Below are 13,416 nucleotides of genomic sequence, written 5' to 3' on the forward strand. Positions count from 1 at the left end.
GTCTTATCATTTTTCTGGTAGAATTTGAGTGTCCTTGAAGAGTGGCAATTTGACACTTCCAAAATGCTTTTTCGTTCATATGCATGTTTTGTTATTTGATAGGATTTTAAAAATATCTAGGCATTTTTTATTGTATTTACATTTCTCGACTTATACTTGCATCTGAAACCTTCATTGGGATGTTGCTTGTCTTATTAATGTTTCCCCTGTTTTCCATATCTGTAGCACCCCTCTTGCTCGGATAAATGCTTTGGTTTACACAACGTGCTTTGCTGATGCTTCAAGGTAATTGTGAATTGAATATATCACTTGATTTATATATTGCTATTGGGGAAAATTCTGCTTCCCTTTTAAGTGAAATGAAATCTGTGCACTTTTGCTGTTCACATGCACATTCTCAAAAACAGTCAATTAACTGAAACTAACCTATTCTTTGACTTATCCAGCTCAGCTGATGCTGCATTAGCATATGCAAAGCTAATCCAACATTTAGCAGTGTTTAAGGGATACAAAGGTCAGATTAAATTCTGTCACGTAGTCTTGGGTAGTTACTCAAAGACTTATTACTTATAATGCACTTGCTTATTACTTTCCATTGTTAAAAAAAAAAAAAAAAAATCTAATCCTAATTCTTTTGAAATCTTTTGAAATTATTTTTTACCATTGTGGTGCTTAGTGATTGTAGTTTTTTTTGTTGCTGTTTTTGTTGAAATTACACTAGCACGTTCTCATTCTTTTGTTTGTTATTACTCTTCAACATCCTACCTTTTAATTGCTTTCTTTTTATCATCATTTTTAGTTTTTATTCGATATATTTAACTGCTAACTGCATGAAAGGATTAAGTGTCCCTCTATATTATGTCTAGTCTTTGTATGTTACAAAAGGTCCTGATATTGGTTGCGAATTTGGTTTACATGCTGCCGAACTTAAGTCCCATTGTAATCAACGGGGGATGGAAAAACCAAATGTAAACCATTAACTGTTGTCTATTCTGCATAATTAAGAATAAATTAAAATTTGCTTGGCAAAACAAAAAAAAAGAGTAACTTAAAATGAATTAGTTTTGTATGGGAGATTATTTTGTCATAATGCTAAGAGTCTTGTATGAGGGGAGGCTGTATTATCTCTGTTGAATTTTATTTAATGTATTATTATATAAAAAATTTCAAAATAATTATTGCACGAGTTTATTGATTTTGGTCTAGCTTTGCAAGCCGAAATTGCATGCTTTAGATGTAAGTTCATTTTCTCTTTGAAATAAGTGTGCAAAAAACAAAAAAAAAAAAAAAAAAAAACAGGAAACTTTTGATTCTTGTGCTTCGCTGTGTCACACAAATTATCATGTTAACATTGTAAAGTTATCCCAAGTGAAAGTTTGACTACACAACATAAAGTCTTGGTATTAGATATATATACTAAAAATGGAAGAGAAAGAGCACCATAAATAAATACAAGAGGATTAGGTGATGGATCTTGAAGGGAGAAACTGTATTAAAATTTGAGGATAAACTGATTAAAGAGAGTGATTGGACAATATGGGATAAGGCAGATGCGAACACTATGTGGAATAGAATGGCTAACTTAACATAAAATAGCAAAAGAGGTTTTAGGTGAATCTAGAGGAAGATACTTGAGCAATAAAATAAGTTGGTGGTGGGATCAAGATATCCAAAAAGCCCTAAACACAAAAATAAATTGGTATAAAATGTAGGAAAATAGTAGAAATATAGAAAATTTTGAAAAGCATAGAGAGAGAAGAAAAATTGCAAAAGAGGCTATTAGTGAACCTAAACATTGAACTTATGATACTTTATTTGCTAGATTCGATACAAAAGAAAGAGAAAGAGACATTTATAAACATGTTAGAGCTAGAGAAAGAAAATGCAAAGATATAGGTAATATAAAATGTATGAAGGATGAGAATGATAATGTCTTAATCAAAGAGGACGACATAAAATAGAAGTGGGGGAGATACTTTAACAAGTTGTTTAATGAAAATTAGACTGAAAGCTTGTGCTTGGAAGTGACAAATGAGAAGAAGGCTAAAATAGGATATTTATTTGTAAAATTAAATCCTTGAAGTTGAGATGGCTTTAAAAAAATGAAATGTGGGAGATTTATAGGACCTAATAACATACCAATTGAAGTTTGGAAAATGTTTAGGAGATAAAGGAAGTATTTGGTTATCTAATCTATTCAACACTAATGTAAAAACTTTGAAAATGCCGCAGGAATAGAGGAAGAGCACATTAATACCTTTTTACAAAAACAAAGGCTATATTCAAAATTATAATAATTATTATGGAATTAAGATTATAAGTCGTACGATGAAACTATGAGAAAGGGTAATTGAACAAAGAATAAGGCTAGAAATGAGAATTTTTAGAGAAACAATTTGGTTTTATGCTTGGGAGATCAACAACAAATGCTATTTATCTTTTAAGAAGATTAATGGAAGAGTTTAGGGAAAATAAGAAGGACTTGCCTATGGGTTTTATTGACCTCAAGAAAGCCTATGATAGAGTACCTAGGGAAGTTCTTTGGTGGGCTCTATTAAAGAAGGGAGTTTGGAATACATAAATTGAAGTCATTATGGACATGCATGATGTAAAGACTAGTGTTAGGATTATAGGAGGGAATCTAGTGAATTTCAAATCATAATAGGTGTACATCAAGGTTCTAATTCGGGTCTTGATTTTTTGTGCTCTAGTAATTAATGAACTCGCTAGGAATATCCAAAATGAGACCCCTTAGTGCATGTTGTTTGTAGATGATATTGTCTTGATTGATGAAAGGAGCGGTGTGAGATCTAAGTTAGAACTTTGTAGAACTGTTTTAGAGTCTAAAGGTTTTAGGATAAGTACGAATAAGACAGAATATATGAAATGTAATTTCAGTGACATAAGGGAGTATTGGGGAGAAGATTGAGCTTGATAATCAAGAAATTAATAGAGCTAGTAGGTTTTGATATCTTGGATCTATTATGCAAGCGAAAGGGGAAATTGAAGATGATGTAATACATAGGGTTAAAGTAGGCTGGGTAAAATAGAGGAAGCGTTAGGCTTGTTGTGTGATTGTAGAATACCATTAAAATTAACATGAAAGTTCTATAAGACGCCTATAAGGCCTGACATGTTTTATGGATCAAAATGTTGGGCAACTAAGAAACAACATGTAGAAAAAAATAAAAGTTGCCATAATGCAAATGCTAAGGTTGATGAGTTGTGTAACATTAAAAGATAAATAAAGGAGTGAATAGATACACAATAATCTAGGCATAGCACCGGTCGAAGGCAAGATAAGGGAGGGGCAACTTAGATGGTTTGGACATTTGAAACACACAAATAATAGCATACCTGTAAGGAGGAGTGAGTTAGTTGTGTTTTCTAGTATTAAAAGGGGTAGGGGTAGATCTAAAATAATTTGGAATGAGGTAGTGAGAAAGGATTTAATAGCTCTTTAGTTAGAGGAGGAGTATGCTCTTGATCGGGTGAATTGGAGGGAAGGATTCTTGTAGCCGATCCCACCTAGTGGGACTTAACGATTCTTGTTGTTGTATAGAATTTATTTAATATGTATTGATTCTTATGGTAGACAATAGACACTATTATGATCTTTACATCATTTTCTCAAAATCTCCCCCATTCCCTTGCTACATGGTGTTGAATAAAATCCTATAAAATTTTTCTCTTATTTTCTTCTTCTTTTAATTCTTCTTCCTTCTTTTATAATAGAAAAAGGAGAGATATGTCATTAAAGATGAAAGAATGTACAACTAGGAGAGTAAGACATCCTTCTAAGAAAAAGGAAAACCAAAAAAGACTAGCAAGCAATCAAAATAAAACCACTTTCCAATCTTGTTGAAGGCTTGAAAAAGTTTTTCCTCTAAGACAGCTTGCTGCAAAAGCCCATAGAGAAGTATCACGAGCCAAGCTTGTTTAGGCATTATGCTTGCTTGTGATCGCTTGCCTTGTGTGCATGGGATGGGTTACCATCATGTAAAAAACAGTATAGGTTTTATGCTTTGAGTGTGTGTAAGCCTTAGTGTAAAGTGGGAGTATGACTCCTTGGACAATTTGATGCTTCCTGATGCCAGAGCTAAAATAGCATATAAATCTCTTAGGAGGAGTGTGAGTGTTCATTAGTCTTGTAAAACTCACTAGCATTTGTTAAACGTATTTAGCCTACATGTCTCCCTCACTAAACACATGTTGCTTACGTAGGTGGTGTTAATGAATTACGTTGCCTTAATGTTTACCGCTTGCTTGTTATTTGCTTGCTTACTGTTTTTGTTAGTTTACAATCAACTGTTGTGAATGTGTTCTTGTGGTAAACTGTGGTAATCTTTGGCTGATTAGTTAAGTAAGAGTGCTTTAGCTAGTACCGCTTGACCCTTCACAAGGTGTAAAATATTTGGCCTGTGATAGTTGGTATCATAGCTTGGTTACTTGCAACATTAGTTTAGTTGCCTTTGTTGTGGAATGTGTTAAGAAATGGTAAGAGACCATGCCAATCAATGCTAAGAGAATTGAAGTGCTAGAGGCATAGACTGATACAACTCACAATGTGGCCATGTAGATGACCAAGGTTTTTGAACGTGTTTATACTTGAAGGGATCACAAAAGCATTAAAAGGGTTTTATGGTGTAGATGTCAGAGGACCTACATGCGACGATAGAAACTTTATAGGCTTAGATGGCGTATTTGATTGCCAAGATGAACCTCATGGTTCTTACTAGGGGAAACTCCAATGCTTTGGAGTATAGATGAACACAGGTAACATAACCCAGAATGTATGAGTGTGCTCGTGATGTTAAGGAGTTAGAAAACTTCTTATTTGACATAAAGCAATACTTTCATGCGATGAGGATGAACTCGTAATAGGTGAAAGTATCCATGGCAACAATGTACTTGGTTTGTGATGCTAAGTTGTGGTGACGTACCAAGTACGATGAAATAGGGAATGGATGCTATGTAGTTGATTGTTGGGCAGACTTGAAGAGAGAGCTCAAGGCCCAATTCTTTCTTGAAAATGTTACAATGCTCAACGTAAACTAAGAGACCTTAAGCACCATGATTTAATTAGGGAGTATGTGAAACAATTTTCTTCTATGATGTTGGGTAATCGGGATATGTTGGGGAAATACAAGTTGTTCTATTTTCTCTTGTGGGGTTGAAGCTGTGGGCGAGGTCAAAACTTCATCAGTAAAGAGTTAGACTTTCCTACCGCATAGGTTGTCGCGGACGCTTGACTGACTATGTTGGAGAGAGTTCCACAATGTCTAAAGGGAGTGGTGTGGGTGGGAACAACGTAAAGTCTTTCAAGATGGGCAAACCCAATAGTGGGAGAGCCAACACCAAGGCATCAACATCAAAAGAAGCTATGTCATCTTGATTATTCAATACACCCAATGGTAAGGGTAAAGATGACATGCTTCTTATGTCGAGGCCCTCGTTGTCATGTCCCTAGTTTTTGGCACATGACCGGCTGTGACTCCATCTAAAATCCTATGGAGTCACTAGGCCTAGGCAAGAATTTGTTTTACAAGTCATCATTTGGAAACTAGTTAAAAGCCATTAAGATTGAACATTTGTTGAAAACACAAGACATTTATCCATTTCTCCATTTCATAAGCAACTAAAAACATTTTTCATTCAGTGACAAGCTCTTTACAATGGGCTGTACTTTACATACAACATTTTTCACTCCCTAGTCTGCATACATAACTTCTAAAACTGAATGCACGCTTAGTATCCTTATTCTATTCTTGCCAACTTGTAATACATGTCAAAATGGTAGTACCTTGGAGAACTTAACAAGTGGAGCTTTCCTTCAGTTTGAACCTGAAATTATTAAGGAATAGGGCGAGCAACCACAGACTCAGTAGCGAGCAACCACAGACTCAGTAGACATTCTTAACTCACTTATATTCAAATAAGGATTTTAATACTTAACACATGATTTCTTACATGTATGCAGGATCGTAAAGTGCATGAACACATTCTTTATTCTAGGCAATCTGTTCATCTAAAGTGACCATCGCGAAACACCCAAATAGCATGCATTTATACATTTTTTCCCCAACACAGCAGTGCGATCTCAACTAAGTGCACACTTATCTCAAACAAATGGCAAATTCCAGCTTGGCCTACCACTGCTCAATGCAAAAATACAAGAAGTGCCAAATTCCAGCTTGGCTAACCACTGCTTAATGCGGAAATACCCTCCATGGGTTTAGGGCCTTTCACCCAAGGGTGACATAATCCCTACTTGCTCAAATTCCACAATTTCACAGCCACGACAACACATGGTGCCATATATTTCACACAATAACAATTCAACATATGCATGTTCAAGCTTTGACATAGCAAGTAAAACCATCATCCTTACAAGATGAATATCTTTCACATGAAAATTTCCCAACTAAACGATATATGCAACTATGATAACCAAAGAAAACATATATGCATTATGCAGCCATATCAAGTAATTAGAGATAACAAGCTTAAATCTTCTTATCCTAGATTCAAATTTATGCAAGTTTCTACCCTTGTTTCCTTTGGATACCCAAAATCCCTAGGTGAATAAATGAAATTTAAGAACACCTACTTGATTTTCAGCTTCTTCTAACTCATTTTAAGTCTCCCTATGAATTTCCTGTATTTTCTCCTGATTCTCTTTGAATTTTCCTGATTTTCTGCAGAGTTATCTCGTCCTCTCTCTCTCTCTCTCTCTAGAACTAAAGTTTTCAGAAAGAGGTTGTGGTATTCTTTTCTGTGTTCAGGCTGTTCTGCAATGCTGGAAAGATTAAGACAGCAGCTGGACGCATGGCAGAACTGTAGCAGCTGGTGGCAACAGGGATCCTGCAGTGCTGACATCTGTGCGCTAGGTGTCTGCTGCTGGTTTTTCAGAGCTGCTAGGTGGCTGCTGCTGGTTTGTAGTGCTGCCAGGTGTCACTCGTGGTTTCAGCGTGCCTCTCACTCTCTCTCTGCCCCAACTCTTACACTATTTATGTTTTAGCATGACCCTTATAGCTTGCTTTCATCTAAGCCCTTCCTATCACTAATAAGTCAAATGAAATTTCCAATATCAGTTAACACAACTCAAATAAATGAATATTATGGCTAGTGTGACCTTGTTTATTGCAAAACAAAGCAAGTCATGCTAATTTATCAAAGTAGTTTAAATTTACTGAGGCCTAAAGGGTATGGTTATCACACTTGTAGAGTTGTTGATTGCCCTCACGAGTCATCACTCAATGGCTTATAAGTTTCTGTTGCGGAGGGGGCATTACAAGATGATAAGGATGAGGAGGAAGCCCCGAGGATGGATGCAATGGGTTACTCAGCATGTTGGAGTGGCAGACAAAAGTGACAAAAGTTACCCAAGCTAAAGGGTTAATGTTTGTGGATCTGTGGATCAATGGGAAGAGCACTTGTGCTATAGTTGATACTAGGGTTACTCATAATTTTGTTTCACAGACAGAAGCGAAGAGGCTCAACTTGACCTCTAAGAAGGATTTGGATGCATGAAAATCAGATCACTCCACAGCATAGCCTACTCTTGGAGTAGCCAAGCAAGTGACTGTAAAGCTTGGACAGTGGGCGGGACGTGCAAATTTCACAGTCATGTCATTAGATGGTTTCCATGTGATTCTTGTAATGGAATTCTTGATTGAGATTGAGGCGGTACTAATGTCGTTAGCTAGTTGCCTTTGTCTAATGGAGATCTCCATTGCGTGGTGCAAGCCATTGTGAGGAAACAACTTGATGAACTATTGGAAACGGGTTATATACGTCCTTCCAAAGCACCGTGTGGAGCACCGATGTTGTTTTAGAGGAAACATGATGGGAGCATGTGGATGTGTGTGGACTACCACACATTCAACATGGGGACTGTGTGCAACAAGTACCCTATTTCAGTGATTGTAGACTTGTTTGATCAGTTAAGTCATGCAAAGTACTTGACCAAACTTAACTTGCGGTCAGACTACTATCAGGTAAGGATGGTAGATGGGGATGTTCCAAAGACGACCTATGTGATATGGTATGGGGTGTATGACCTCTTAATGATACCATTCAGGCTGATGAATGTGCCAACAACATTCTGCACCTTGATGGACTAGGTATTTCATGAGTTCCTCGACATGTTTGTTGTGGGTGGTATACCTAGATGACATTGTTGCCAATAGTTTCACTTTGGAGGAACATAAAGAACATCTATTGTAGGTGTTTGATAGGCTGTAGGAGAACAATCTTTATGTGAAGAAAGTGAAGTGCTCTTTTGCTCAAGAGAGCATCAAATTCCTTGGTCATGTGATTAAGCAAGGTCATATCCAGATGGATATGAAGAAGGTAAAAGCTATTCCAGATTGGAAGATCCCAACAATAGTGAAGGAGCTGCGTTCCTTTCTTGGATTTTCCAATTACTATTGGAAGTTCGTGGAGGTGTAAAGAGAACTACCCTGTTGACAGAGCTACTAAAGAAGGGTCATAAGTGGTAATGGACAGAGAAGTGCCAGGGAGCCTTTGATGACTTGAAGGAAGCCATGATGCGAGATTTGGTACTTACTCTTCTAGACATCATGAAACACTTTGAGGTATAGACAAATGCATTAAACTATGCCCTTTGAGGAGTCTTGTTGCAGGATTGACATCTTGTTGCATGTGAGAGCCATAAGCTTAATGAAGTAGAGCGGAAGTGCATGACTCGAGAAGGAGATGCTAGTAGTGATACATTACTTTTGAGCCTGGCGACGTTGCCTACTTGGTTTGAAGTTTGTGGTGAAAGTAGATAATTTGGCTGCTGGTCACTTCTTTACATAGCCAAAGCTATCGCCCAAGCAGGCCCTTTGACAAGAGCTCATAGCAGAGTTTGGTTTCTTATTTGAGCGCTAGGCGGGGCAAATGAACCAAGTCATTGATGCACCGGTAGGAACGCCAAGCTTGTGCCTTACAAATGGTAACTCACTTGACGATAAATAAGGTTACCATGATTGTGTGGGAGTGGATTAAGGAGAACTATGCCAAAGATCCAGTTTCCCAAAACCTCATGAAGTTGCTGGAAGAGGGCAAAGCACGCCAGTTCTGGTTAGAAGTTGGATTGCTGATGACTCATGCGATCCGGATCTTTGTGCCTTGAGTTGGAGATCTGAGGAAGACACTGCTGAGTGAGTGTAATGACGTCATGTGGGCAGGTTATCCACGATGGCATTACACTTTGGCATTGCTGAAGTGGAGGTATTACTGGCCACACATGCATGATTATGTGGTTGAGTGTACTTGAACTTGTTTGACTTGCTAGCAAGGCAAGGTGGAGTAGAAGAAGAGTGCAAGGCTGCTTGATCCCCTTCAAGTACCAACGAGACCGTAGGATAGTGTCTCACTTGGCTTTCATCACTGGCTTGCTTAGGATGGGAGACACATGGTTTATACTTGTGATTGTAGACAAATTTTCAAAGTACAATACTTTCATAATCGCACCAAAGTACTATTTGATTGAGGTGAAACACAATTGTTATTTAAATATATTGTGAAATATTGGGGTGTTCCCTAACTTATTGCGAATATGTTCATTCCTTAATTTATTTTTCAATGTTATACCACTCATCCATCTAAGCATTCTCTTCTCGGCAACTTTTACTTTTTGGATATTCTGTTTCTTCGTCGCCCAACATTTTGATCCATATAGCATAGCTGGTCTTATAGCTATTTATAAAACTTCCCTTTTAATTTTAAGGGTATTCTACGATCATAGAGCACACTTGAAACACTTCTCCATTTTACCCAACCTGCTTTAACTCTATGCATTACATCATCTTCAATTTATCCTTCAGCTTGCATAATAGATCCAAGGTATTGAAATCTACAAGTGCTATTTATTTCTTCATCATCAAGTTTAACTGTCTCCAATATTCCTCCTATCATTACTAAAATTACATTTTATTTATTCAGTCTTATTTATACTTATCCTAAAGCCTCTAGATTCCAAAGTTTCTCTCCATAATTCTAGCTTAGCCTCTACTCCATTCCTAGTTTCATCAATTAATACAATATCATTTGCAAACGACATACACCATGAAACCTGCTTTTGAATACTCTTAGTCAGTTGGTCCATCACTAAAGCAAAAAGATAAGGACTCAAAGTAGATCCTTGATGTACACCTATGGTGATTGAAAATTCTCTAGTTTCTCCATATATTTTCCTTACCCTAGTCATTACTCCATTTTACATATCCTTAATGATAGCAGTATACGTGCTATATAAACCCTTTTTTTCTAACCTTAATCTTTGTTCAACTACCTTTTCCCTTAGTTTTATCTTATGACTCATAAGTTTAATTCCACGATAGTTATTACAATTTTGAATATCTCCTTTATTTTTGTATAAGGTATTAAAGTGCTTTTTCTTCGTTCATTTGGATTTTTCTTAGTTTTTATAATTGTATTAATTAAATTAGTTAACCATATAATTCCATTATCACCTAAGCATTTCCAAACTTCAATTGAGATGTTATCTGGTCCTATAGCTTTCCTATTTTTCATCTTTTTTAGTGGAAACTTAACTTCTTAACTCTAATTTTGCGAATAAATCTCATTTTTTTTTAGCCTTTTCCTCTTTTGACAATTCTAAGTTTTAAGTCTTCTATTTGGTTTTCATTAAACAACTTATAAAAAGTAACTTCACCATCTTTCTTTAATGTCTTCGTTCTTAACCAAGACAATATCATCCTTACTTTTTATACATTTTACATTTTCTAAGTTCTTACTCTTCCTCTCTCTAGTTTTAGCAAGTTTAAATATATCTCTTTCCCCTTCTATTGTATCTAATCTATCATACAAACTATTAAATGATCTACATTTAGCCTCACTAATAGCCTTTTTTGCATCTTTTCTCGCCTCCTTATACTTTTCTAAGTTATCCCTGCTTCTACATTTTTGCCATGTTTTATACCAAATTCCTTTTTTCTTTACGGCTTTTTGTACATCTTTATCCCACCAACAACTTTCTTTGCTATTCGAGAATCTTCCCCTTGATTCACCTAAAATCTCTTTTGCTATCTTTTTAGTAGAGCTAGCTAATCTACTCCAAAGAGTATTTGTATCTATCCCATCCTCTATAGTCCAATCCCATCTTTGATCATTTTATCTTTAAATTTTATTATATTTTCTCCATTTAGGTTCCATCACCTAGTTCTCTTATACTCATTTATTTTATCCTTTTTTTTTGTTTTTTTTTTCATTTTTTAATACATATATCTAACACTAAGACTCTATGTTCTGTGGTTAGGCTTTTATCTGGAATAACTTTACAATCCTTGCATGATAAGCGATCTACGCTCCTAGTTAAAAAAAAAAAATCTATTTGACTTTTATTTTTTCCACTTTTAAAGGTTATTAAGTGTTCTTCTCCCTTCTTGAAGCAAGTATTCATTATACTAAAATCATATGACATAGCAAAATCTAAGATCATCTCCCTTGGCTCATTTTTATCTCCATATCCATATCCTCTGTGTATCCTCTCATAATTTTTATTATCCCTCCCAACATGTCCATTCAGATCTCCTTTTATAAATATTTTCTAAGTCCTTGGTATGTCTTGTATAATACTATCCATATCTTCCCAAAATTGTCTCTTAAGATTTTCTACTAAGCTGACTTGAGGAGCATAAGCACTAATGATATTTATTATCTCATCCTAATACCATCTTGATTTTTATAATTCTATCCCCTACTCTATTTACATCAACAACGGTATCTTTTAAGTTTTTGTCTATAATAATTTGTACTCCATTCTTATGTTTTTCTTTTCCAGTGTTCAACAGTTTAAATCTTAATTTATCAATTTTTCTAGCTTTCTCTGCCACCCACTTAGTTTCTTGAAGGCAAATTATATTAATTCTTCTTCTAATCATTGTGTTTGCAATTTCCATGCTTTTACCTGTAAGTGTCCCTAGATTCTAAGTTGCTAATCTAATCCTAGTTTCCTGAACTAACGTCTTTACCTGCCCACGTCAAGAATGATGTAGGAACCCTCACATATTTGACAACGTATTCGAGAACCAGCACGGCCCGTCACTTCGGGGCGATGACCTAGCCCACCCTCTCCAACTTTTCGCTGCCCCCGGGTAGTACAAGTGCAACGCGTTGCTCGTAGGGGACGCCCTAGCAAGTATTCGCTAAGGATTCATATAATAGTGATCTGACAAATTTTACGCTTGCTGTCAGCTACCTAACGCAACCCTCCTCTTTTACCAAGGCTTGGGACTGACTGTGTGTGAAAAAATTAGGACATTAAGTGCATCATAGGCCGAGTTTACTCTATCAAAAACAGCCAACCAAATAAAAGCCTTTATCTGAGAGGGGACTTTGTCTTTCCAATAAGTTAACTCTATCAAGAATAGCCAACCAAATCAAAGTCTTTATCTTAGAGGGGACTTTGTCTTTCCAATATAATGATTGGGGGGGGGGGGGGGGGGGGGAGAAGGATTTAAATATTCTGGCCAAATGCGGAAAGAAGTAGTTATAAGAATAGACCATGGTTTTAAAACCCGGACTAGTGTCAAAGTGATAAAATGGGTTGGTTGGACTGATGGGTCAAACCGGTGATTGCATTGGTGATATTAGAGTAATACACACATGCGTGCCCATATGAAAATGATGACAACAGTCATTATTAGAAGTCAAACAATATTAAATAATAATGAGATGGAATTTGGTTCAATGAAAATTTTCTAAATGGTAAGAGTGTTTTGATTTGATTAATTTATAAATATTGAACAAGAGTAAAGGGGGTTTGATCCAAATTCTAATTGAGTATTCACTTAAGGTAAAAGATCTTAAAATTTGAATAAATCCATGTATACTTACATGCATTTAATGTAGGTATACAAATGGATGTGAAATAATTTGAATATATATATATATATATATATATATTATTGATTGACAAGGATGTCAAGAAATAATACTTGGCGCCTCCTCTAGGAGGTCTTGGGTTTAACAACCATTGCCATTGAAATTTGCAAGCCTTTTTCCCCCCTCTTACAATGAGAGCACGGATCAATGTATCTAGTTAATTGAGTTTGATCGGGTTACGTTGGGTCACCCAGATTCGGCTGGGCTGACTTTGGTTCATGCCATAACAATGTTGTAACATCACCCAGACAGGGAAAGGACCGATTCCTGTCGTACCCAGCTGGCTCAGCTGGTCCTGTCGGGGTTTTAAAGTAGTGGAAGATTCCTTATGAATCTAAATCCCAAACCCTTCTAGGTCTCTCACTTGAGAGCTGAAACCTTTTAAATCCCATTCCCACACCCTCTGTAACCCATTTAAATTTAGTCTTTTGTCTCTGATTCGTCATTTCCCTACTTCTCCTCTAACTTATTTTTCAAAGAAACCCGCTTTGCCACCTC

General features: G+C 36.3%; 1 protein-coding gene across 1 annotated transcript in view; it reads left to right on the forward strand.

Annotated features, from left to right (window-relative positions):
- Positions 1-13,416, forward strand: part of LOC131148897 (anaphase-promoting complex subunit 5) — a 97,596-nt gene that overhangs the window by 52,532 nt on the left and 31,648 nt on the right. The window contains exons 13-14 of the mRNA XM_058098857.1: positions 226-285; positions 447-514. Coding sequence (XP_057954840.1) covers positions 226-285; positions 447-514 — 128 coding nt within the window. The remainder of the gene's footprint in view (positions 1-225; positions 286-446; positions 515-13,416) is intronic.

Source organism: Malania oleifera, chromosome 2 (genome assembly GCF_029873635.1).
Source record: "Malania oleifera isolate guangnan ecotype guangnan chromosome 2, ASM2987363v1, whole genome shotgun sequence".
Lineage (NCBI taxonomy): Eukaryota > Viridiplantae > Streptophyta > Magnoliopsida > Santalales > Ximeniaceae > Malania > Malania oleifera.